General features: G+C 39.8%; 1 protein-coding gene and 1 long non-coding RNA gene across 12 annotated transcripts in view; one reads left to right on the forward strand and one right to left on the reverse strand.

Annotated features, from left to right (window-relative positions):
• Nucleotides 1–23,445, forward strand: part of si:dkey-166d12.2 (rap1 GTPase-activating protein 1) — a 128,607-nt gene that overhangs the window by 101,475 nt on the left and 3,687 nt on the right. For 4 of the 11 annotated variants that reach the window (XM_034139483.1, XM_034139478.1, XM_034139479.1 and 1 more), the window contains 20 exons: nucleotides 1,602–1,637; nucleotides 3,434–3,481; nucleotides 6,051–6,089; nucleotides 6,199–6,384; nucleotides 7,100–7,203; nucleotides 9,815–9,893; nucleotides 9,983–10,036; nucleotides 10,135–10,218; nucleotides 10,301–10,401; nucleotides 10,872–11,001; nucleotides 14,387–14,542; nucleotides 14,697–14,768; nucleotides 14,864–14,950; nucleotides 15,627–15,770; nucleotides 17,224–17,355; nucleotides 19,732–19,841; nucleotides 21,152–21,268; nucleotides 22,030–22,159; nucleotides 22,559–22,655; nucleotides 23,106–23,197. In XM_034139483.1, coding sequence (XP_033995374.1) covers nucleotides 1,602–1,637; nucleotides 3,434–3,481; nucleotides 6,051–6,089; nucleotides 6,199–6,384; nucleotides 7,100–7,203; nucleotides 9,815–9,893; nucleotides 9,983–10,036; nucleotides 10,135–10,218; nucleotides 10,301–10,401; nucleotides 10,872–11,001; nucleotides 14,387–14,542; nucleotides 14,697–14,768; nucleotides 14,864–14,950; nucleotides 15,627–15,770; nucleotides 17,224–17,355; nucleotides 19,732–19,841; nucleotides 21,152–21,268; nucleotides 22,030–22,159; nucleotides 22,559–22,655; nucleotides 23,106–23,197 — 1,998 coding nt within the window. Of the gene's footprint in view, nucleotides 1–1,601; nucleotides 1,643–3,433; nucleotides 3,482–6,050; nucleotides 6,090–6,198; nucleotides 6,385–7,099; nucleotides 7,204–9,814; nucleotides 9,894–9,982; nucleotides 10,037–10,134; nucleotides 10,219–10,300; nucleotides 10,402–10,871; nucleotides 11,002–14,386; nucleotides 14,543–14,696; nucleotides 14,769–14,863; nucleotides 14,951–15,626; nucleotides 15,771–17,223; nucleotides 17,356–18,497; nucleotides 18,576–19,731; nucleotides 19,842–21,151; nucleotides 21,269–22,029; nucleotides 22,160–22,558; nucleotides 22,656–23,105; nucleotides 23,198–23,445 lie in introns of those variants that run through there. The other 7 variants (XM_034139481.1, XM_034139487.1, XM_034139485.1 and 4 more) reach the window with 5 other exon arrangements.
• Nucleotides 19,775–22,120, reverse strand: LOC117489909. The gene is made up of 3 exons (XR_004556634.1): nucleotides 21,979–22,120; nucleotides 21,114–21,203; nucleotides 19,775–19,860 (listed from the first exon to the last, which is right to left on the reverse strand). It is a non-coding gene; the product is annotated as an uncharacterized LOC117489909 (long non-coding RNA).

Here is a 23,445-nt window from a genome sequence, read left to right on the forward strand (position 1 = left end):
TGGATGGTTATACTGTAGGTGTAGGAACGCCTAAGTGCATGCACGTGTTGAAATGTTTATACGGACATAAAGTACACGCTTTCCCGTGGTTTTGTGTGTATGCATACTGTGCCCTGAATACATGTAAGCTGTCATGTGGAAACATCAGCTGGGCACTTTTGTTACATGGTGAACAGAGGGCTCACACCACCACATGCACTGCTGCCAGGGCTGCTGCAATCCTCTTCATCTCAGGTTGGAGCTGCCTAAAAATCCATAATGTATCCTCTGCCAAAAAGACACACAGTTATTTTCTTACCTCTGCAAAGGAGCAAACACTAAATTATGTTCTGTGGCAGTGCAATTTAAAATGTAGAAGATCAAATCCTCTTTGTCAAATAAGCAGCAGTGCACCACCTGGACACAAAACATTGACATTATACAAGGTTGACATATAACCCAGATGTCAATTTACTTTGATGTCTTGCCTTGTACACTCCGAATCTGCTGGTAGGTCAAATAAGTCTTGTTTACTTATTATTGTGACTGAAAGATCGTAGCGCCTTCAAGCTAATTTGGTGGCTGCATGAAGTCAGATGAGCTGTTGGCTGTGGCAACGGAGAGGCACCGTGGAGCTTTGAAGCTCATTTTCCCCTAAGAGTTACTTGTTTACAGTGAGTTTGTCTTCAAGCACGGAGAAACAATTCTCGTGGAGTTAAATGGATCCTCAGTTAGATTGGTGTTAAGTGGGGTGGGGGATGCGTTAAGCCCCTGTCACACTGTCCCAAAATTGACACCAGATGGACACACGATAAAGGAAATGTTCAAATTCGGCTCTGATCGTAACAACATCGGGCCATTCGTGAGGGCATCTTAAGCCATCGTATGACCGCCGGTGGAGTTTCTCAGGCTCCGGCAGCAACTTCGTGAGCGGTGGCAAAATCATTATGTAAATAACCCAATTTGTGTTCTGTGAAACTGAAAAGGATATTACATTGTTTTTGTTACTTTCGTTGCAGTTGTATGTCTTAAATGTAATTTAGGTTAACTTCCTGTTTTATTTAGATGCTTTTATTTTGAAGGCGAGTTTACGCTGTTGACAGGAAGTTGTTGTTGCTATGGAAACAACATGACGGAGATAAGTAATATCTTCTAATCTACATATAAAGAGGAGAAAGTAAAGAATAAAGTGTATGTTTAAATGTTAGCACCCCCCGAAGAGGCACAAGCTCTTACGTTGAGTCTGGATACATTCTAAATCATCAGTAAAGTCTACGACCATATTTTCGTGTGTGGTTCGGGTGCCATCGTGTGGCCTTCTGTAGGCATCGCACTTGCTTCGGCTGTTGCTTGGCTGTTGACCAAGTTCGGGGCCATCTTCGTGCGAAATTCACAATTCCATATTTGTGTGTCCATCTGGTGTCAATTTCAGGACAGTGTGACAGGGGCTTTAAGGACTGTCTCTCAATGTGAAATTGGGAATTAGGGGGCGTCAAACATTCCAACAGGATGTCTTGTGTCTTGCCAGCTTTTGCAGTGAGCAAATACTTCAAAGAAAAGCTTATCAACACAACTTTCATACCCATGTCCCTTTTTGGATCTGTGTCAACTCTCTTCCCCAGACCTCGGACCTGTTTGCCATGATCGAGAGGATGCAGGTATTGTAAGGAACCTTGGCTCCGCCTTCTGTACTTGCTGCCTAAATTGGCAGTTCTTCCAAACTCTAATCAAAGGGCAGAATTTCTCTCGCTTTGAAAAATACATTTCCCATGAACTTCTATTTCGAGACTCCATTTCATGCTTTCCCTGCAATTTTTGCATTCCAGTCCACAACCCTGCTTCTGCAACACTTAAATGTGTGTGTCCTGAATTCTTCCCTTTGACATTAATGTATTTTTTTTTTTTATTTGTAGCGATGAAAGCCCTAGGCGGTCTTTAGAAACATGATGCTTATTAACTGCTGAACAGAGCCTTTGTGTTATCTCTTCACAGTTTTGTGGTTTTGTCTGCGTCACTAGATGTATGAAATGTTGTTAGAGATTTCAAGGAATGTAGTTTGTTTTGTACCCCGTGATTTTTCAATCCATTGAGAGTTACACAAACCAGACTCAACAATCTGAATGTGCTTTGATATGGTATCATTAATGTTTAAGGCTTCAACACATTTGTATTCCTTTTCATTTGGAATTACTTGGTCTGTAGATTTACAAACCAGAGTTGTTTATACAATAACATATCTTCTTAGTTGTCTATCACTTAATGGAAATGAACTCGAGACTTAAGCAATACTGTTTCAGGGTCAAATCAACATGATCCGGAAACACTTTTTAAAGGGGACCTAATATGCTAATTGGGAGTGTGTGGGAGAGAAATTCCTTTTGGAACTTTAGGATTTTAGCCTTTACAGACCATTTACATGCACACAAATCTATATAACCCACTACAGGAAAGGGAAAACCCCAACAAGCATTATAGGGCCCCTTTAAATCCGAATTGTATTCTAAGTTAAAGGTGGAAAAGAAAAATGTTGAAAGACACAAAGCATGATTAGGGATAAGAATATGTAAAACATAATTTTTTTTACATGGCGCATCTTTCTGAAGCGCTTCTGCTGGAAGAGGAATCACAGGCATAGAAGGCGTTATGTCTAGGCGTGAATATGTGTTACTAATGCATTAATTTTAATTATAATGCCTCAAGTGTTTCTGAGCTACTCTGTGATTGTTGGGTGGGATGTTTATTTAGTTGACTTTGTTTCTTAAGCGCATGAGCAGCACTACTGAGCTGCAGACAACAGTGGCATATTTCATTATTAGTAAGGCACTTCCTCCAACATGTAAAGGGAATAAGGGAGGAAAAGAGAGCAGTGGAAGACTCTTCAAAGAATAGATTTAATGAAAGCATTTCAAAATTCCATTTGATTCATCTTCCTTGGTACTAAAAAGGGTACATTAAATGTGATACGACTCAAATCTTGCTCCAGGGTATTCCACACAAAGAGGCCACTGATCAGGAATGCTTTGTTCCTCGTCTCTCTCTGTGCTTTGGGAACTGTCAGTAGTTGTGAATCAACAGAAAAAGCACAGATAGAGTAGATAAAAAGCGCTGTTTTGGCATTTTTTTGGCTGTTAAGTGGAATTGCAGTTAATGATATCTGCAGTACGTTTTGATGGAAACACATCCCCTGTTCTCATGGACCTCTGCTTATCTTTTTCACTCGCTGTAATCCCCAAGATATAACTTCTATTTACTTCCTCTTTCTGTGGCCCATCTGGTGATCAAGCTTGTGTTGAGTAAACATGAATTATTGTCACAAAGACTTATCTCTCTCTCGGCTCCTGCAAGAACCAATCAAACATGTTCTGTGTAAACATCTCTTTGTTTAACTATATGTGGATTTTCTTGCGGGTATATCACAGTTTCCCTCAATATCCTATCATTTTTCTCTCTACAGGGTTGCAGAATGGATGAGCAAAGATGCCCCCTGCCTCCCCCCCTCAAAGTGAGTCACAAATCCTCATAACTCCTCATAGGCCTCAGTTTGGTAAAGCATCCGTAATGGTAGAGTTATAAACCTTTCCTTATCAGCTGTCAGACAGGCTTTAGGATGCTCACCGTCTGAGTTAGGAACTCAACGGGACTAGGACTGTAAAGTCCTAAACTGTCCTAATAAGCAGGCAGGAGAATGCAGTTGGCAGTGAATACTGGGAGGTACTCTTAGCATGATACCCGAGGTCAAGTCAGAAAGGGCAAACAATCGATAAGAATCATCTAAAATAAGAAAATATAAACATTTATTGCTCGGAACTGACAACAATAAAGTATCTTGGTGAAAGTTTGGCTGCTTTGTGATATGTTTAATGTAGTTTTGGAGTCTATTATGCTTATATACTGGATCAAATTTGGATTTTGTGCTTCTAATGTGTCATGTTTACATGCTTTAATGTTCAAAAACTGCTTTATTTTTCTCAACCCTCACCCTCACCTGAAACCAGAGCACAGTCTGCTGTAATTGGTTAGCTGGCCCGCTTTGTTGTGATTGGTCAAACCGCTCACAGATGTCCCGCCCCTAAGCCTATCACGTACAATGTGTTTGAGTGCTAGCCAGTAGAAGTACAATTGTTATGCAGTGATGTTACTAGTAGTCATGTTGCGTAACTAAACAGAGAACTACAATTGTGGTGTTTCATGCACAGGGGAGTGTGTGGGAGAGAAACTCCCTCTTGGGGGAGCTTTGGGATTTTAGCCTTTGCAGACCATTTACATGCAAAAAAACAAAAAAACAACACACTTCACGAAAGAGAAAACCCCAATAAGCATAAAAGGGCCTATTTAAAGGCTCTTATGAAGAAAATTCTACAGTTCGGTTGGCATCAACAATTTTTGCAAAATGCCACTCAACAAATTAGCTATACATGATGCACACTATATGACCGAAGTTTACAGACATACAATAGCATGCCCATGTGTGGTTGTTGAAAATCTCAATCCAAAACCATGGGCATTAATAGGCTTCCACTCTTCTGAAAAGGCTCTCCACAAAATGTTTGAGTCTAACTTTAAGGGATTTGTTTCCTTCAGCCACAAAGAGCATTAGTGAGGTTGGGCTCTGAAAGCGGGAGATAAGGCTCGGCTCTCAGTCAGCTTTACTTTATCCCAAAGGTGTTGGATGAGGTTGATGTCAGGATTGTGTGCAGATAACTATTTATTTATGCACCTGGCTTTGTGCAGAGGGGTAATGTCACGTGGAATCAGAAAAGGACTGACTCAAAGCTGTTGCCACAAAGTTGGAAGAAGGGCTTATCATTAAAAACCAAATGTATTCAAACAACGTGGAAAGACACATACTTTTGGGATATACTTTAGTGTAATATGGCAAATGTCTGGGTCAGTTTTGTTGTAAGGAGGGTATATTTATTTATCCAATTTAACACCACTAAAACACCTCACTTTTCTTTTTGTGATATCAAGAAGTTGTCATTATTTATTTTAATCACAATCAGAACTCTTTTACTCGTTCTTCAGGAAAGGATTACAGCAAAAGTGACCTTTCAGATCAAAGGCAGAAATAAAAAAGAGTAGACTTAACATGTAGAATATAGAGCCGCGCATGTGTAAATAAAATAAAGAGAAAATAGTACATTCCCATGGTAAAGAATTAGCAGCAGCATTTTAGAAAGGTAGGTGAACATATATAAAGGTGTGAATTTCAAGAATTACTGCGCAATTGCTGAAATACTGTCGCAGCCAGAATAACAATAATACACTTCAAAAGAGAGTATATTGCACATAGCAGGGTTATTTCACACTATGTAAACAGTCTGTCTGCCTGACTTTTCCTCCTGTATCACCTCCATAGCAGCTACAATTGACGAAAGGCAATTTCATAAGAAAGGTTATATTTCCTGCATAGGACTGTTTACTTTGTTGACAATTAGAGCCGGCCGGCAAAATAAATCTATAACTTGTAATGGAACAAGTCCAGGCATGGTCTGCTGAGGTTGTTGAAAAGCTTTCTTGGGCAATGGACACAATCACTTTCTAAAATTGAAGCAAAGTGTGTTTTCCCAAGAAGTAAATTGAAACATGTCTCAAAATGTTTTCGGCAACACACATAACAGAGTAATGCCCAAATAACTGAATACCACTACCAGACGGTACAGTAAGGAATAAAAGGTTAGAATGTATCCTTTTTCAAGTCAATTACGGTCAAATGTTAGCAACTCCAGAGGTTATAACGTATTTCAACGTTTACCAAATGACGTGTTTAAAGAGTTCCAATAGTTACATTACAACAACGAGAGAAGTGAGTCTAGTTTAAAGCTTCTTACGACACTACTTGATAGTAAAAAAAATGGCAATGTATTCACTGGAGAGAAAAATAATAAGACATTTGCAAGATAGCCTTGTAATGTGGATTCTGCCATGTTTGTGGTGTAAGAGAAATGCTTGTGCTTTAGTTGATATTCTGTCACAGCGTGATCATTATTTTCCCAAAAGACCCAAATCTGAAAGTATGACTAGGAGCGTCTGTTTGTCAGCTTGACTGATTTTCTTTTCACTCCCTGCAGACAGAAGAGGACTACATCCCTTATCCCAGCGTTCACGAGGTATATGCTTTCCACATAAATAACTCACACAACACGCTACACATTTGAAAGATGTCAGCACTGTTAAGCTAAACAAATGACACCTGTGTTGGTTGTCCATCATTGTCAGGTTCTAGGTCGCACTAGTCCTTTTCCACTCATCCTGCTGCCCCAATTTGGAGGCTACTGGATCGAGGGGACCAATCATGAGCCTAAAGAACCCCCAGAGGCTGATCAACCCCCCGGCCCTACCTCCCAAATCAAACTGGAGACTAACAGCACCGCCAAAATCTACAGGAAGCAATTCATGGGCAAGGTGAGGATGGGGGGAAACAAAGAGTCTGGTGTTATGGATTTAAAAATGTTCAATCTTGTTTATTAAATCTCAAACAACATCTTATAACATACAATTGGATTTAATTTGCTCACGTCAAATTCGTGAACTATGCTGATTTTAGATTCATAAAACAAGACAAACTGTCTCTGAGATCATTTTTAAATAAATCAGTTATTCAACTGCCAAAGTTCAGCTAATTTTTGTTTAGGTTTATTTCCTAAAATAGGATTATAGGATTTTAGGATCTTGTCAAGTGGAAATTGAAGTGTGTGTGTGTGTGGGCTGTCTTTGATTTTAAAGGAGATGTTATGGCACATGGAGCACGTTTTGGCCTTGCAAAGAGATTAGGAAAAAAAGCAGTTGCCACTCTGCGTTCCCCTTGAACACCTTTTACATTTGTCAATACTGCTGTGCTATCAGTATTCTCTCCATAGGCAAAGACGTGCATGCACTTGTACATACATTTGAGAAAAAACAAACGTATATATTTGCCTTTTTTTTGCAATGTGAACCTAAGCAGTTGTACCTTGTTTCACAACCTTTTCCGAAAGGTACTACTTTTCCAAATTAAAAGACTGTTACTTCCTCTACCCCTCTCCATTTCTAATTTATTATAGCATTGTTTTTTTAATTGTCAGTTGCTGAAGGAGTATTCATCCTTGCATTTAAATTAATTCTGCTTATCTGCCCCCAGGAACACTTTAATTATTACACCATGGATGCTGCCCTGGGCCACTTGGTCTTTTCCATGAAATATGATGTCATTGGGGATCAGGAGCATCTGCGCTTAATGCTTCGGTACAAATTCCTATTATCTTTTTCCCTGACCTGTTTTCTCTATTTATGCTTATTTTCTCTCGCTAGTTCCTTCCTTATCATAATACCTTACTTTGCAATATCTCTGCCTTCTTTATTTTCCCTCCATGACCGTTTTCTTACAACCCTGGCTTCAAATATCCATGTAATGCAGTGATTTGTGGCATTTACTCCCAAGCCGTCCTATTCCATATAGAGCATTTCACACATGACAGTTTCAGATGGATTTTTCTTTTTCTTTCTTGCTCAAGAATAGTGTTAAGTCAAACAAAAATGACACAGAGGGAAAAGAGCATCCTCAATTTCCACTGAATTTAAAAATGTATTTTTCTGCTTGATTGCTGACAAAAATAAGTGTTTGCACCACCAGAAATAAAAATGTTCGTCATTTTTATCTAAAATAACGTATCATTTCTGCAACTTGTGCTCACTTTAATTCGAAAAGTGACTACCCCTCATTCACAGCATTTTGTGTTTTAATAAATATACAATCTTCATCTCAGGAAGGGCTTCAACAACTGGTTTTACTTTTAAGTCACAGTCAGGTGAAAAAGTAACCTTTTTAACTCAACTAATACTGCTTCTCCAACCCAGTCTCACGGCATTTCGTGTTATAGTCACGAAATTAATTTAATCTATTGATTCGTGTTCACCAACACGATTTTCGCATTTTTTTCGTGTCACACAGAACGATTTTAAAAGCAATGTATTTCTTTTGGTAGTATGTTTCGTGCCTGCAACACGTCTTTTTGTCCGGTCGGGTCTTGGAATACCAGAAGCTGTGTGGTTCATAAAAACATGTTCTTACTCAATATCTTACCCTAAGCCTAACCCTATCCCTTTTATTTTAAATTGTATAATGTGGGAGTTTTTTTGCCGTCCACGAGGAAAAGAAATGGGGCTCAGAGCCTCAGAATACTGAGATCTGTATTTTTTGTCATCTTTTTTTCCTTCTAATTTGTTATTATTTGGTGCAGGCACGAAACATACTACCAATAGAAATACATTGCCTCTAAAATTGTTCTGTGTCAGAATATTGAAATCTGTATTTTTTTAAATCTGTTTTTCCTTCTAATTTGTTATTATTTACATTGCTTTTAAAATCGTTCTGTGTGACACGAAAAAAATGGCGAAATCGTGTTGGTGAACACGAATCAATAGATTAATTTCGTGACTATAACACGAAATGCCGTGAGACTGTGTTGGCTTCTCGTGACATTCAGCTATATAACAAGACATTTAGAAACACAACAAAATGCATGCCAGGGTTCAATACATATTTGTGTATGTTCTGGTAGTAGTGTAATATTGTGAGTATAAAAATAACTGTTAAAATATTTCTGTGGTACAGCACAACACTGAACCTTTCTGTATAAATTACTTTAAAATCTGTGCCACCAAGTACTCTACAATCAGCACACTATTCATCTATGTTGCACAAGAGTAGCAGCTCCCACTTACTCACCCACAAAATCCTGCTTCACATTCTGCTATAGACAGACAAGGGGGAGTGAGGCGCAACTCAGCGCACCATATAACCTGTGAATTAATTTTAGCACCAAAGAGTCTCCACTCCAGATTTTAATAGCTGCATTCCGTCTTTGTTAATGGAGCTTTAGAGTGGATGAGCATGTTGCCAGGTAACACTCAGCCCACAACATTTTTCACATAGTGATGTTTTCCACCGGGTGGGCAACACCCACAGTCACCCCAATCACCTTCAGCTGGTGTATTCAAAGGCACTGACTCACAGTCCAAATCGTAAAGCATCTTTAGAAGATCTACATTATGAGTCATAAGTCTTGTTTATACACTGTAACACACCAAGGTATATTTTTTAGCATAGAGAATGATTAATATTGTTAGGACGTTCAGCAAGCCCCACTCTTCTTAGCCTGTAGTCTACAATGATAACTTTGGCAGAATAACAATCAAAAATCTTAATAAAAATGGCACCTTGATTCCAGATAAAGGCACAACGTTTCTTTTAGCTAGCCGATTAAGCTAACGTTAGCACCACAAGTTGGTTGAAAATGCTAACTGTTTACTGTGTACAGCCAACTCATTTTAAAGCAAGGAACTTCTAAAAAGAGTTCTTGAATATGCACTTCAGGACTTCATAGAAACAATGTCAGTATCCTCACTAGTTTTGGTAAATAATAAATTAGCATTGTTGACTAGCTACCACGTAGTGAGGAAATTGTCAACGATACAGTGGATGTCCTTGTTGAGTTAATTCAGTTTTTAAGTAGCCTAACTTGTATCCCAACAACTTATTTCATAATTAGTTTCAGTACTCAATGGCAAGGTTTTTGTGGTACTGTTTAATGTACCTGTCCAACCCAGTCTCACGGCATTTCGTGTTATTAGTCACGAAATTAATTGAATCTATTGATTCGTGTTCACCAACACGTAAAAAAACATTATGCTCCCAGCTCCATACAAAATCTATAGGAAAGGTCCCCTTTGAACTGGTATTAATTAGCATGATTGCTCAACATCAAAGAAAGAAAACATTAAAGCAGGAGGATTGCTTTGGATTAGTTAAACCAAACAGTGAGTATTTTGACTTTTCAAGCTGTTTGCCTTTCAGCACAAAGATAAAAACCTACCATGATGTGATTCCAATTTCCTGCCTCACCGAGTTCCCCAATGTGGTTCAGATGGCCAAGGTAAGCAGTTGTTATCACACAGAATACAAAGTCACAAACTGTATTTCAGTGCATTTTCATTCTGTCATTTTCATTTTTTGGGTTAACAGCTTGTTTGTGAAGAAGTAAACGTGGATAGGTTTTATCCTGTCCTCTACCCAAAGGTAGGCATTTCAAAAAGAAAAGTATCTCTTGCTATCAACCAACATGACACGTCCATCTCATGAAGCTGACTGGATACTTGCTGCTCTCTCGTCCTCAGGCATCAAGGCTCATTGTCACCTTTGATGAGCATGTGATCAGCAACAACTTCAAGTTTGGTGTTATTTATCAAAAGTTTGGCCAGGTGAGTGAGCTTCAGAGATACCACTGCTAATCTTTGCTTTTGTAGTATGTGTCACTCCTCCTGAAAATGTCCTTTTCTTCAGACAACAGAAGAGGAGCTGTTTGGGAACATGGAAGAAAGTCCCTCCTTTGTGGAGTTCTTGGAGTTTCTGGGCCACAAGGTTGAACTTCATGACTTTAAAGGGTTTGGACACTTTTAAGATCAATTTATTTGAGTGTTTCTCTGCAGCAGATTTAAATGATGTTGCTTAATTCTTAGTATAGCTCTTCACCTCATGTCTGCCAGAAGCAGGCCATCATTCACTTTGCTATATTGATCAGAGTTGGCTTCAAATAAATCCCTGAAAAAGCACTTTAGAGTGTCTTGATATTTGCAGTGTTGCTGACATTGTGATTGAGTAGGCAGAAGAAGTGCCCTTGGCATTCCCTCAATGATGGATGAGGGTGGATCGGCTGGGTCCTCAGAGAGCATGCTCTTGTGTTCCACTCCTTACACAGCTTTGTTCGTCTCTTTTCCATCTTCTCTCTTTTCATCTCAGCCCTCTCTTTGACGTCACTGATTATAGTCTTCTCTTCTCCTCCATTGTATACTCTCTTCTTTTTCTTGCTTCTTCTTTGCTTTTTAAACCTCCACCTCGTCTTTTTCTTCTTCAGGTTTCGGGGTGGACTGGATGTCGCTCATGGGCAGACGGGGACCGAATCCGTCTACACAACTTTCCATAATATGGACATAATGTTCCATGTGTCCACCAAGCTGCCTTACACGGAAGGTGACTCACAGCAGGTATGATGACATTCCAATGATTCATTACCAGGGTAACTTATATGTGTATTCTTGGTAGTTTTCATGGCCTTCACTAATTCATTTATAAAGTTCTCCATGTTAATCCTCCACACATCAGATGAGAGCAACAGCTGAAATGTCAAGGCTTTAAACTCTACATTTTATGATGGATTCCTATGAAGCAAGACAAATCATGTGATGCTCAATCTGAACTAATACACCAATAAGCAGGGTTAAAGGAATAGTTTCACTTTCTCACTTTATTGTTGAGTAAGATAAAAAAGATTCCACAATCTTTCTGAAGGAAATAAAAACTCTTACCTCTAATTAACCCTAATCTATTGGTACTAAAACGAAAATGTGAAACATTTTCAAATACAATTCTATCAGCTAAGGTTCATTACTTTTTCTTGGATGACCCCTACCTTCCACAAGTTTCACATTTTAACTTTGTTTTTGTCTAGATTAAATACAAAAATATGTCCATTAGTGCTGGTATGGAAGATTGTGTTTTTGAACTTTGGACAGAGCAAGGCCAGCAGTTTTTCCATTTTCAGGCTCACAGTGAGATTGGTATTGATGTTAACTCTTGGCTACAGCAAGAAAGCAATTTATCTTATATCCTAAAATGTTGAACTATCACTTTAACTAATGAGCATGCATACTTTGAAGGGGCCCTATTATGCCAACTTTAAGGTTCATATTTGTATTGTGTGCCTATACTGTGAAATGTTTACATGCTTTAATGTTCAGAAAGAATATATATAAAAACATTTTAGCCTTTGCAGACCATTCGCATGCACACAAACCCAAATAACACACTACAGCAAAATGAAAACCCCAGAAAAGCACAATAGGACCATTTAAAATATGTTTATTTTCTTCTTTACTTGAGCTTTTCAAGTAAAGTGCATTATTCTAAGCAATCACATTTTCTTAGGTCTGGTGTCCTCACTTGCCGTACTGTTGTCGAGACATTTAATTGTTTTGACAATTTTCCAAAAGCATATGCAATATTCTTACTGGCACGTTTCCCTGCTGTTGGTTTTTGTGGCTAGAGACTTTTATCTCTTTGATGAAATGTTGCAGTAAGTTGCATTAGTCCTCAGCTCTGCACTGCCTCTTTGAGTGGTTTGAACTTTGTCACCACAGTAACCCTGCACAGACTGTCCACATTGCCAAGGCAAGAAGAGAAACAGAGGACATAAACAACACCCACATAACATGATTCATGAGGGAACTCAAGAAAGACGGCAAAGTGCAACCTTAGTAACATAGCATTATCTCAGGAGGGAGAAGCTACAACATTAATGCAGCCAGATCTAAGTGAATGGGATTAGATTTGAGCGGATGTATGGCATTAACAGATGTCAAGTGTCTCAGTCCAGCCCCACGCTTACTGAGTTAGCTTTTTAAGTGTCTGACTGTCCTTGGTGAGTTTGGTAGTCCATCTGCACAGAGAAAGTGGGAGGAATGTTATTTGGCTTTTCTGAGCTAAGAAAGCCCCTGTGCGTAAGTAAATATCAAAGCTGGCAGCTAATAAGCTCAGGGATGATGCAGTAGTAACCTGGCTGCCCTGCCTCTACAGCCAAATATAACCTGTCTACAGTCTGAGACATACATTTTAACAAAAATAACTTTATCATTAGATATATCAAAATATGCGGTCCGGGTGAGGCTGTAATTTTCTTCACAAATGACTTGCTGCTCATTTATGTCTGTCAAATTGTAACCTAAATTCTCTTCAAAACTTTATTTTCCTGTGAAACAATGCATACGTATAGCAAAAAATAAGAGAATAAGGAACTTTTGATTAGGATAAACGTCTGGACCATTTGCACATATTTAATATTGAGTTGTTGGACTCCTACCAAACAGTTCTGACTTAAAGTGTCTGGTTGTTATGACTGCTATGACTTCAGCATATTACGAAATCTTGCCAGCGCCTGAAACAGATGGGTGATTGTTCTCATGTGAACAAACAGACTGTCTTTAACAGTCAGTTACTGTAAACTTTACAGCAACTGACAAGTAATTAGACTGCTAAATGTGGAAGAATAATCTATAAACTCCAGAGTAAATATGTGCACACACTGACACTACAGCTACCAGGTGTGAGGAGCTTTTGTGAGATGTCTGGACTTCAGTCTGATGACTGACAGAGGATAATCAACTCATGCTGCGGCAGTGCAGGTGTCACAATGTTTACTGAGGAGGATCATCAGAGCTGGGGCTATTTTTGCCAACACTGCCTGCACAGAGAACATTTATGACTGAGCAGTTCTGTTTTTCGAACTGTATCCGTTTGCAAAATCTGATATACCTGCCTCAGCTTCCATCCTGTGGAGTGATTTGGGTTAATCTCGGATGGCTGAGCAGAATATATATGTTGACATTCGGATGTCCACTACTATTTCATGGTTTGACTGCTAGTATGAAAACATTTCTGGGAAATTATTACATGCAGGATACTCACCCCAACTTCTATAAAGTCCTTTTAATTTATAGTCATAAATTAAATTGACAATTTTTTACAAAAAGTAATTTGACACTTGAGCCGTCTTTATAAGAATTCCAAGCAAAAGGCAATGAGGTGACAAAATTCATATTTCAGCAGAGGAAGAAGGTGCTCCTAATGCTTGGCAAGTTTTTAAAAAGATATACAGTAGCTTGGATAGAAACCTCACACTTGGGCACAGTCACACTGTCTTCCAAGTACACGAGCGTTCTTTTGGCAACTTTTTACTTTTTGGCAACAAGGAAAATGCAGCTTTTAAGCAGTGTATAGGACGCTGACAGTCAGCCATCTGCAGAATCCCCATTTGTGTTTAATGTTGCAGAGCGTCCACTGGTTTTTGGATTCATTAATTCCCACACTGTCAACAGCCTGTGAAAGCTGAGGCCTGAAATAGTCTACCCCTTGTCACAGCTGCATTCATGTAAAGGGACTTCAGCAATATAGCCCGTGGTACAGCAGAGGGGCAACATCACTTACAGTGGCAGTTCTCAAAGACAGATAAAGTCGATTTATAAGGGCCTATAGGTAAGTTATTTCTAAGTGTATTATACTCCATCATATATGTGACAAGAACTTGTGATTTATACTGTTTTTGTTTATTGTATAGATGTAAAGGTGCTCTGCAGATATAACTTACTTGTTGTGTTAAATCCGTGGCAAAAGTTGGCTGATAAAATTCTAAAACCAGGGTGGTATTTTTGGATGAGATTCCTGTCCACCTCTCTGCCTGGACTATATTTATCCCCAGTCAATCTGTCAGCACGAATCCTGGCAGTGATTCTGCGACCAGCTTGCTTCTGTGATTTCTCAAACTGGTAATCTCGGATGTTTCCGCCGTTGTGACTTTTGTTTATCTGTGCCATCCAGCTGCAGAGGAAGAGGCACATAGGCAATGATATCGTAGCCATCGTGTTCCAGGAGGAGAACACGCCCTTTGTTCCAGACATGATCCAGTCCAACTTCCTGCATGGGTACGTGGTGGTGCAGGTGGAGAACGCGTGTACGGACAATGTCACATACAAGGTTGGTGCCAAAGACAGACAAAACTGTATCAAGGAACTGCGGAAAAAAAATCATATTCATTCACTTTTGTTTTCAGGAGTTTGTATTTTTAATGTACATGTGCATCACGTATCTCAGTTTATCATAGCCTTTGCTCACCTGCTCTTTCCTCCAGGTGTCTGTGACAGCGCGGGATGATGTACCTTTCTTTGGGCCGGCTCTGCCTGACCCTGCCGTTTTCAAAAAGGTCAGCAGTCACACAAACTTGATTCACCTTTGCAAGCAGACATCATAAACCTTCATTCTCTCCGCCTTTCCTTCCCTTATATTTACCGTCCTCAGGGCCCAGAGTTCCGGGAGTTCCTCTTCACTAAGCTCATCAATGCTGAGTACGCCTGCTACAAGGCTGAGAAGTTTGCCACGCTCGAGGTGAGAAGTGTGCCTGTGTTTGTGTGTGTGTACAACTTTGGAATAGGTGTGCACCCTACTGCCTCTATTCCTAACAGGAATTGATTTCAAGTGCCAACATAGATGTATCGTCATCTAAACATTCTTCGACAACAAGCCAGTGAGCTATAGCGCTGATGTCTATCATCCTGACGTGGTCCTATCATATTTTCATCACTGTCACCCAAATTTGAAATTATGAAGTAAGGTGAATTTAAGACATAGTCCAATTCCTGAACGACCCCTCCGTGTCAGAGTGAGCTCCATATGTAGTCACACTCTCAGCTGAACGAGGCTCCCTTATTTCAGGTGGAGAGGGTTAATACAGCTTTGGGACAATCTCCACTATCTCAGGCAGAAACAGGAAATGTCATACATTTTCAAACAGCTATTTTAGGGATATTTTTAGGCAGATTTCAAACAAAAATGATATAAAATGTAATATTATTAAAACTTTTTTGCACAGTTTACGAGTAAATGTTTGCACAGAACTATTTGTACCCAGCTTGTTCTGCGACATGCAGCAGGTGAAGTCAGGACCGATGCAGAGCCACTGTTGGAGGGAGTGGAAGTGTGTGGTGGGTTGCAGGGGTCGGTTTGGAATTGGGCCTTAGACAGAGTTAGTACCTGTGCAGACTGAGTGTGTTGTTGTTGTCAGGAGCGCACACGGTCAGCCCTGTTGGAGACTCTGTACGAGGAGCTGCACATCAACAGCCAGTCCATGATGGGTCTGGGTGCAGACGATGAAAAGCTGGAGAACGGGGCCGGAGCAGGCGGAGGAGGCTTCTTTGAATCCTTCAAGGTACAGCACCCTCCTGTTAATCTGCAACCCCACATGCATGAGAGCAATTGCACACGGTGCTTTTATTTCCCTTTCCCTGTCTTGGGTGGGATTCTGGGTATTCACACATGAGGCAACAAAGCAGAGAAAATGTGCAGTATCTCAAAAGAACAGCCCTGTGGCGTTTGATTTCACTTGGCTGGGACTGCTGTGTTTCTACATGATGGTGTGGTTTCGGGGCTGCACGGTGTCCTGTTGTGTACGAGAGTCACTTTCTCTGACTGAGTGCTCCATCAATGGACATTAGGGTGGTGGAGCGTGGCCCCTCCACTGAGGCTTGGCGGTAGGAGCTGTGATTGTTTGTGCCTGATGAACGATTTAATGACCCCTCATTAGGGAGCTGATGATGCAGTTTGCATGTCTACCCATGGGCAGATTTCCCTCTGAGCTGTCTTTCCTTCTCCCTGTGACAACAAGTCGTTCTTTGCCATCTTATATACCAATTTTTCTCCCAGCCTCTGGCTTACAATTATTTTATTATGCATGCAAGCATACAATACCTTTCTACAAATCTTGCACACAAATCATGTCTGTTTCTCTAACTATCAAGAGCATCTTTTTCTGTCTCTCAAATCTCCACAAATTATATGTTTCCCTCTCTTTGCCTCAAACTGTGTAAATTCTCCTATTTTCTCTCGCTGTCCTCCTTGCTCACATTGTGTCTCATCTGTCCCTCTAATTACACAAAAACACCTCAAAAGATACATAGAGATGTACAAAGCCTACACTGTCCTCGACCTCCTGTGAACCTACATTTATTTCACGCAGCTTCTCCCTCCTGCTTGTTGACTGGCACTGCCCCTAAGTGTTCGAAAATAGTCCTGCGTACACACATGCAAGCACAAACCAGGATGTGGTCATGTGTACACACAAACAAACACACATGTAAGTACACACACATTTGTTCTCCTCAGAGATTCAACACATTTATTCCAAAGATCTTCACACTTATTAACATTTCACAATAGGCATCACATGTACACATAATCCCTTGAAAAAGAGATCAAAGACCTCAATGGGACCACCTGGTTAAATAAAGGTTTAATAAAACAATAATAATAAAAGTTAGGGTGATCACAAGAGTGAGACCGCAAAGAATAATTCAAGACCCTGAAAACAGATTCAGCTAAATGGAATTCATCCATCATTAACTCTATTATCATCACCTTTTACTTAAATATTGTGACAACGCTTTCTATTAAAAAGCCCTTCCATCAATGTGTGTGAATATTTAATGCAGATAAACATACCCTCATTTATGAAACTTGACCTAATTTGGATTAATGTAATTTTATTTTTTGTATATTCACATATATTTGGTATACGATCTTTTGAGAAATCGGTCGGTGAGTTGCATTTCCCCCAAAACATCAAAGTGGATCCTCTGACAGTATCTCCTCGTTTCTCTCTGTAGCGGGTCATCCGTAGCAGAAGCCAGTCTATGGACGCCATGGGCCTCAGTAACAAGAAGTCAAACACTTTCTCCACTAGCCACAGTGGCAGCTTTACCCACAATCCCGCAGAGAGCCCCAAAACCCCAGGGATTGTAAGTAGCCCGTTTTGGTTCACATGAAGCCACCTATCATACATAAAGGATACAGTATACAGTATATCCAGCACAGTGGATGAATACAGACTGCTTACCCTATATTCTTTCTTATAAGCTAATTACCCTTGTCAGCACATTGTATCACCTTACTCTCATTATGATGTTATTATTTAATGCTGATTTTCATTCCTGACATTTTTCATTTACCCTTGCATTATTCTAAAGTGGCTTCCATTATTTGCCTTTTTTAATTTACGGCTCATCTTGTTCCTATCAATGATGGTTTTGTTTGGAAAATTACCATCATTAATTTCATCATTCATTCTCATCTGTTGAGATAATCTTCAAACAGGGTGACTGTTAGGTTAGAAATCAAGGATGATGTGAAGAATAGAGTATCCATCGTGGAATGAATCAGATGGTTTCCTTCTTGATGTGAGATTGTTTTAGAGCCCCGGTTAAGTCTCTATCCTCAGCCTTGAAGTGTGCTTAGTGTAACTGTATGACTACCCAGACTCCCTCCCTCCTTACTATGCTTCTGTCATGTCTGTTTGCTTCTGTTTATGTTACGACCTCTCTTTGCAGCCTTGTATATGTGCATGTGTGACTGCAGAGCATGCATGGCACAAGCCAAGGAACGCTACGCCCTATTTGTTCAAAGATGGGCTTAAATATATTTCAATTTTTCTGACATTCATTGTCGTTTTGGATTTGTCAGTACTTTGAAATGGGACTAACTTAACCCCATTTTACAGGCCTATTCCTTAAAAGCTATTCCCTTTGGATTCTGTCTGCCCTTTTTGCCTTTTTTCTCCTTCTGAATGCATCGCTAAGCAACCCTGTAACCCTCAGGGCAGAAAGGGGCGACATGCCTGCTCTCTCTTTGGCACTCTATTTCCTGCTGTGCCCCTCTGTGTCAGGACCCCAGTTTGCTTTAAAAGCTTTTGACTATTTCTTCGATATTGTGCTCTCTATTAAGTCGTACTGCTAGCTCTTTTTCAAGCTCCTTTGCAGCTTGTTGTTAAAATGATTTGTGCTGTTTGCATGATATCTTATGATGTGTTCTTTTCTTTTCCTCCCACCTTACTTTTTCCCATCTATCCTCTCCTCTCTCTCTGTGCTTTCCTTGTGTGGCTCAGTCATTGCTTGTTCCAGGGAAAAGTCCCAGTAAATATGGACGCCGAGGCAGTGCCATAGGAATAGGAACAATAGAAGAGGTTCATGTATATTTCTCCCTTCTTGTTTACTGTTTTTGTCTCTCTTTTTTCTTTCTTTACTTTTATCTTTTAATGTTTCATATTTTCATAATGTAAGTGAGCAGTACGTAGTTTGAAATGTGCCTGTTTTATTTCCTGTAGCAGTGAGAAGTTTTCAGATTTTGTAGCAATGTTTTTAATGAGAACTTCATTCATGCATGTATTCATATAGTACCTGAACCACACGCAATTTCACTTTTAAATTGGTCTTTAAAGATAACATAAAATAAGATCAACCTTTATTGCTCCCCTTAGGGAAACTCAGGTATCTTAGCAGCAACAGCAATGATGGTAAACACAGCAGGACACATATGAATTCACATAATAATAATAATAATAATAATAATAATAATAATAATAATAATAATAATAATAATAATAATAATAATAATAATAATAGAAATAGAAATAATAGAAATAATAGAAATAAAGAAAAGGTAAGAATATATATATATATATTTTTTTTTTTAATGTATAACGTGACTGTATAGGTTCAAATGTAATTAAAGAATAATAATAATAATAATAAATAGAAATGAAGAAATAAAATGAAAAAAAGTGACTGTATGAATTCAAATGAATATATCATTTGTCAATTTGGAAGTGCGGGTCCAACTAAATTATAGTGCAAGTCATAGGTACATACAGGGCAGGTTGTTTTGAGTTTTAATGAGTTCTTATTAGGCAGTCAAGCCTTTATTGTAGAGCCTGATGGCTACTCTGTAACAGAACAGTAAACATTTAAAAAAAACACTCCCACTGATGTTCTTTTACACAGTCAGTGTGTACTAGACCTTTTGAATTTTTAAACTCCACAGTCTGACCTTAGCGTTCAAAATTAAAAGGAAAGAACATTGATTCAAACAATTCGTGTGTCAAATTTTATTTGAATATATTAATATTAACTAATTTCAGAATCTCAGAGCAGAGTGGATTGGTAAAACATGTTTCTTAATGTGTCACAGGATTAATCAAATCATCAGTCCATAATTCATTTTGCCGCATAGTTCTACATGTGCACATATTTCCCTTCAGTAGCTTAATGTATCATATGCTTGTGAATGATGACGCTACCCCCGATCGTGTGTCTGACTCTCCTCTCCCTGCCCACCGTCAGTCATTGATCATTCCTGGGAAAAGCCCGACCAGGAAAAAATCTGGCCCATTCAGCTCCCGCCGCAGCAGCGCCATTGGCATCGAGAACATCCAGGAGGTCCAAGAGAGGAGGTGAGAGGACAGAGCACAGCTGATCCGCAGCGAGTGGGTAGTGAGGACAGAATAGTGTTGCAACAGATGGAAGCAGTGCATTACAATGAGGAAATGAGCCATTAGAAGGCACACTGTTAAAATTGGACACATTATGAAAGACTCTCTATTTAAGTGCCTGTGTACACACATTTGGCGATCTGGAGTGCCTAGTGAGATAACATGATAATCAACAAGCCTTAGGAGCTTCCATTCCTATGTCACATGCAGGCTTATAGAAATAAGGCCCCCCATCAAACTATCTCCAACAAGTGCTATAGAACTCACTTTTAAAGGGTCTACCATTTGTTTCTGGCCTGCCAATGAGAGCACAATGGGCTTTTCCAGAAGGGGGGCTTAAACAGACAGGCACTTAAAGGAAGGGTTTCAGACAGAGGGTGATTACTCGTATATTCAGACAGACAATAAGTGTAAGTGTATGTGGGCTATTTTTGGACCAGAGGGCCTTTTATTGGAGATCTTATTATTGAAAGGGAGAGACAGAGGGGAGGACATTGCCTGAAATGCTCGGCTGGCTCAGGATTTGACTGACTTACTAGGCAGTGGTGACCGCCTTTTGGCCGCCAGCTCCTACCACTGAACTGTCCGGCGGCCAATAAAGTGTTTTTTAAACATCAAAGCATGTAAACATGTTCTGGGGGGGGTAAAAAAGTATGAGACTGAAAATGAGCAAATTAAGTCTTGCAAGCTCTTTTTGTTGGGCTGTTTAGATAAACAATGGGGATTTGAAATACTTTACTGTATTTGTTGTTCCTTGTGGGGACATTAACAGCAGCTGGGGTTGCCCAGGATACGTGCATGCAATTGTCACCCACATATTAATTACTATCATATTTTTTGTAAATCTGAAATGTGCATGGAAATAATGTGATGGCCGAATAAACAATCTCATTAATGCATTCAGTAATATCCAAACAAGCATACCTGCTGCTGAATAAAAGTGCATTGTGAAAAAACATACACGTTCATACATGAACCGAAATATGAAGTGCACTTAGAGACTCCCACACAATCCATTTAGATAACACTGCCTTCAACTTGTTGTTAAAATGGGGACTTATATTTGTGATGCAGCAGTTGATGTGCATGTCACTTCAATGGGAAAACAAACTTTAAACAAAAGTTAAACAGCAGTCTGTGGCAGTTAAAGGCACATGATCAGAAGATATGAAAGTGTTAAACATTCCTCAAGAGTTTGTCTAATGTGTCATCATATGAAATAAGTAAACTGACTGCATTTTCATATGTCAATCTCCATTCTTGTCCTGAAGTCGAGAGGTGTCACCCAGCACCCAGAGGACACCGGAGGGCATCCACTTCTCTCTGGAAAACAGATCAGACAACTCCTCCAATCACAGCTCTCCTGAATTCCCTACTACTAGGAACAGGTGAATATTATTTTAATCAACAATATAATAGTATACTTTATTATATTTACGTACATTGACAAGATATTTGTGATGAATGGTCCCTTGGGTCAGTCAATAGGGAATATTTGTATTAAATGGAACAGCAACCCTGCATGGAGGATTACCCTCATAGTCATAGTCATTTTTGGGCCATTTACTTAAATGAAGCTACACAATTCACCTTATATTTTTCCAATTGTCTCTAACATTCTTGTTTATTGTTGTTCCAAAAACACTCTTATCCTATTCTGCAGGAGTCACCTGCAAAGCAGAATGTGTGCCAGTGTCTAGTGTAGATCAAATACAAATAATAATAATAAAATAGAATCATTTTCGACATTTAAATCTGAGATAATGATATATATGCAAAAACTAAAGTTAATGTGAGACAATATATTCTAGAATTGACTATAGTGCTGAGTGACATGTTTAGCTGGAAAACTAGTTTACTTGGTCTGGGGTATTGCCAAGTCCTTGATGAAATCTAATTTGGGGGTTGCATTAACTACAGAACAGCTTTTTAGATTACGCAATAACCTGGCACCGACAAACACACTGCTGTCACGTTGCTTTAAAGTGCTACCTGAGGTGCTGTGAAATGAAGATGATGAATTAATTATACTTTTGGAGGGAATAGTAGAACAAAAATAAAGAAAACATGTTGATTGTCCTACTTTAAATACATTTACCGTATGGGAAACACAGGAGTTTGTTGCGGTCAGAGTGACCCAGGTGTGTAGTTTGGCGATGTGTTGCAGGGCGCCGTCCATCCCCGAGGCGCAGGACCTTTCCCGCTCTTCCTCCAACGCCAGCAGCTTTGCCAGCGTAGTGGAGGAGCACGAGGCAGAGGAGGAGTACGACACCGGACTGGTGGGTGGAGACAGGCAGAGAGACAACACATAATGAAAGTACATATATGCATGCCACTTCCCAAAAACCAAAACCGCAGGCAGCGTCTCATAGCTGATGACATATTTATCATTCAGCTCATGTTTACTGTGGGGAATAATAAGCTATTAATCTTGTTCCTTTTCGGTTACCTTAATGTGAGAAGGTTTGATGGATTTAACTTCATCCCAGTAACGACAGGTCTCAACATGAATCCCATAGTAATCTATATATTTTTGCTTACTTTCATTTGCATGTCAAAAGTATAGAAAATGCCAATACTGTTTTGGAGTAGAGCTGTGGTTAAAATTAAGCTGTCAGCATTTCCTTTAAAACATTTCTGGTAAAAATATTACATAACTTCCTTTACCCTTCCTACAGGAAAGTGCGTCTTGTGTTACGCCACTCAAGGGAGAGTCATTTACGTACGGCTCAATGGAGGACAGTTCGTGCAGTGCAACCCAGGGGAGTGTTCCAGGTGAGTTAAGCAGTAAAGAGCTCATATTTCTGGGACAGTGATAGCCTGAAGGTGTGAGAGACAAGTTCACAAGGGCCCCATATCAACACTATCTGGGGAAAATGGAGCGGATGTAAGAATAACACTCTCCACATCCCGAGCAATTAATATCCAAACACCCTTGACTGCTGATCCTCGCCTTAACTGCATTAGTGGAACTCACTGCCAACACCAGAAGGACCAGTCTGTGTTACAAACTCTTCTTAAATTAATATATTCTAAAATGTACATTATTGCTGACTAATCTGGAATTTCCACACAGTTGCTGTTCTTTTTAAATGACTGACGATTCACTCTAGAACGTTATTCTCTTGCATGCTTGGATATCCTTTTTGTGATAGAACAGCTGGCAGCATTATGTGCTTGAGTTTATAAACTATGACAGCCACGCTTGTGTTGCCTCTTTCCCAGCAGCGTCTCGTCTGCAGCAGCAACCGGATGGAGTGAAGAGCTCGGAGCCCAAAGGGACAGACAGCCGGCCCAAGACAGAGCGCTCCTCATCGGTGAGACAACCTGCTTGTCATTCTTCATTAGGGGACGCTCAGATGGTCCTCCATGTTTTACAAAGTCACTGAAAGAATGTTCCTTTGTGTAAAAGGGTGGGTGTGTGGCAGTGGCGTAACAAGGTTGTGATTGGCCCCGGTGCAAATATTGTTTTGGGGCCCCCCCCCCCCCATCGCCCCAAACATAAGCGCATGCTGATGCACTCACACATGCTCGGACATACACAACCACTCAGAAGCGCCACATG

This window comes from Trematomus bernacchii, unplaced genomic scaffold (genome assembly GCF_902827165.1).
Source record: "Trematomus bernacchii unplaced genomic scaffold, fTreBer1.1, whole genome shotgun sequence".
Taxonomy (NCBI): Eukaryota; Metazoa; Chordata; class Actinopteri; order Perciformes; family Nototheniidae; genus Trematomus; species Trematomus bernacchii.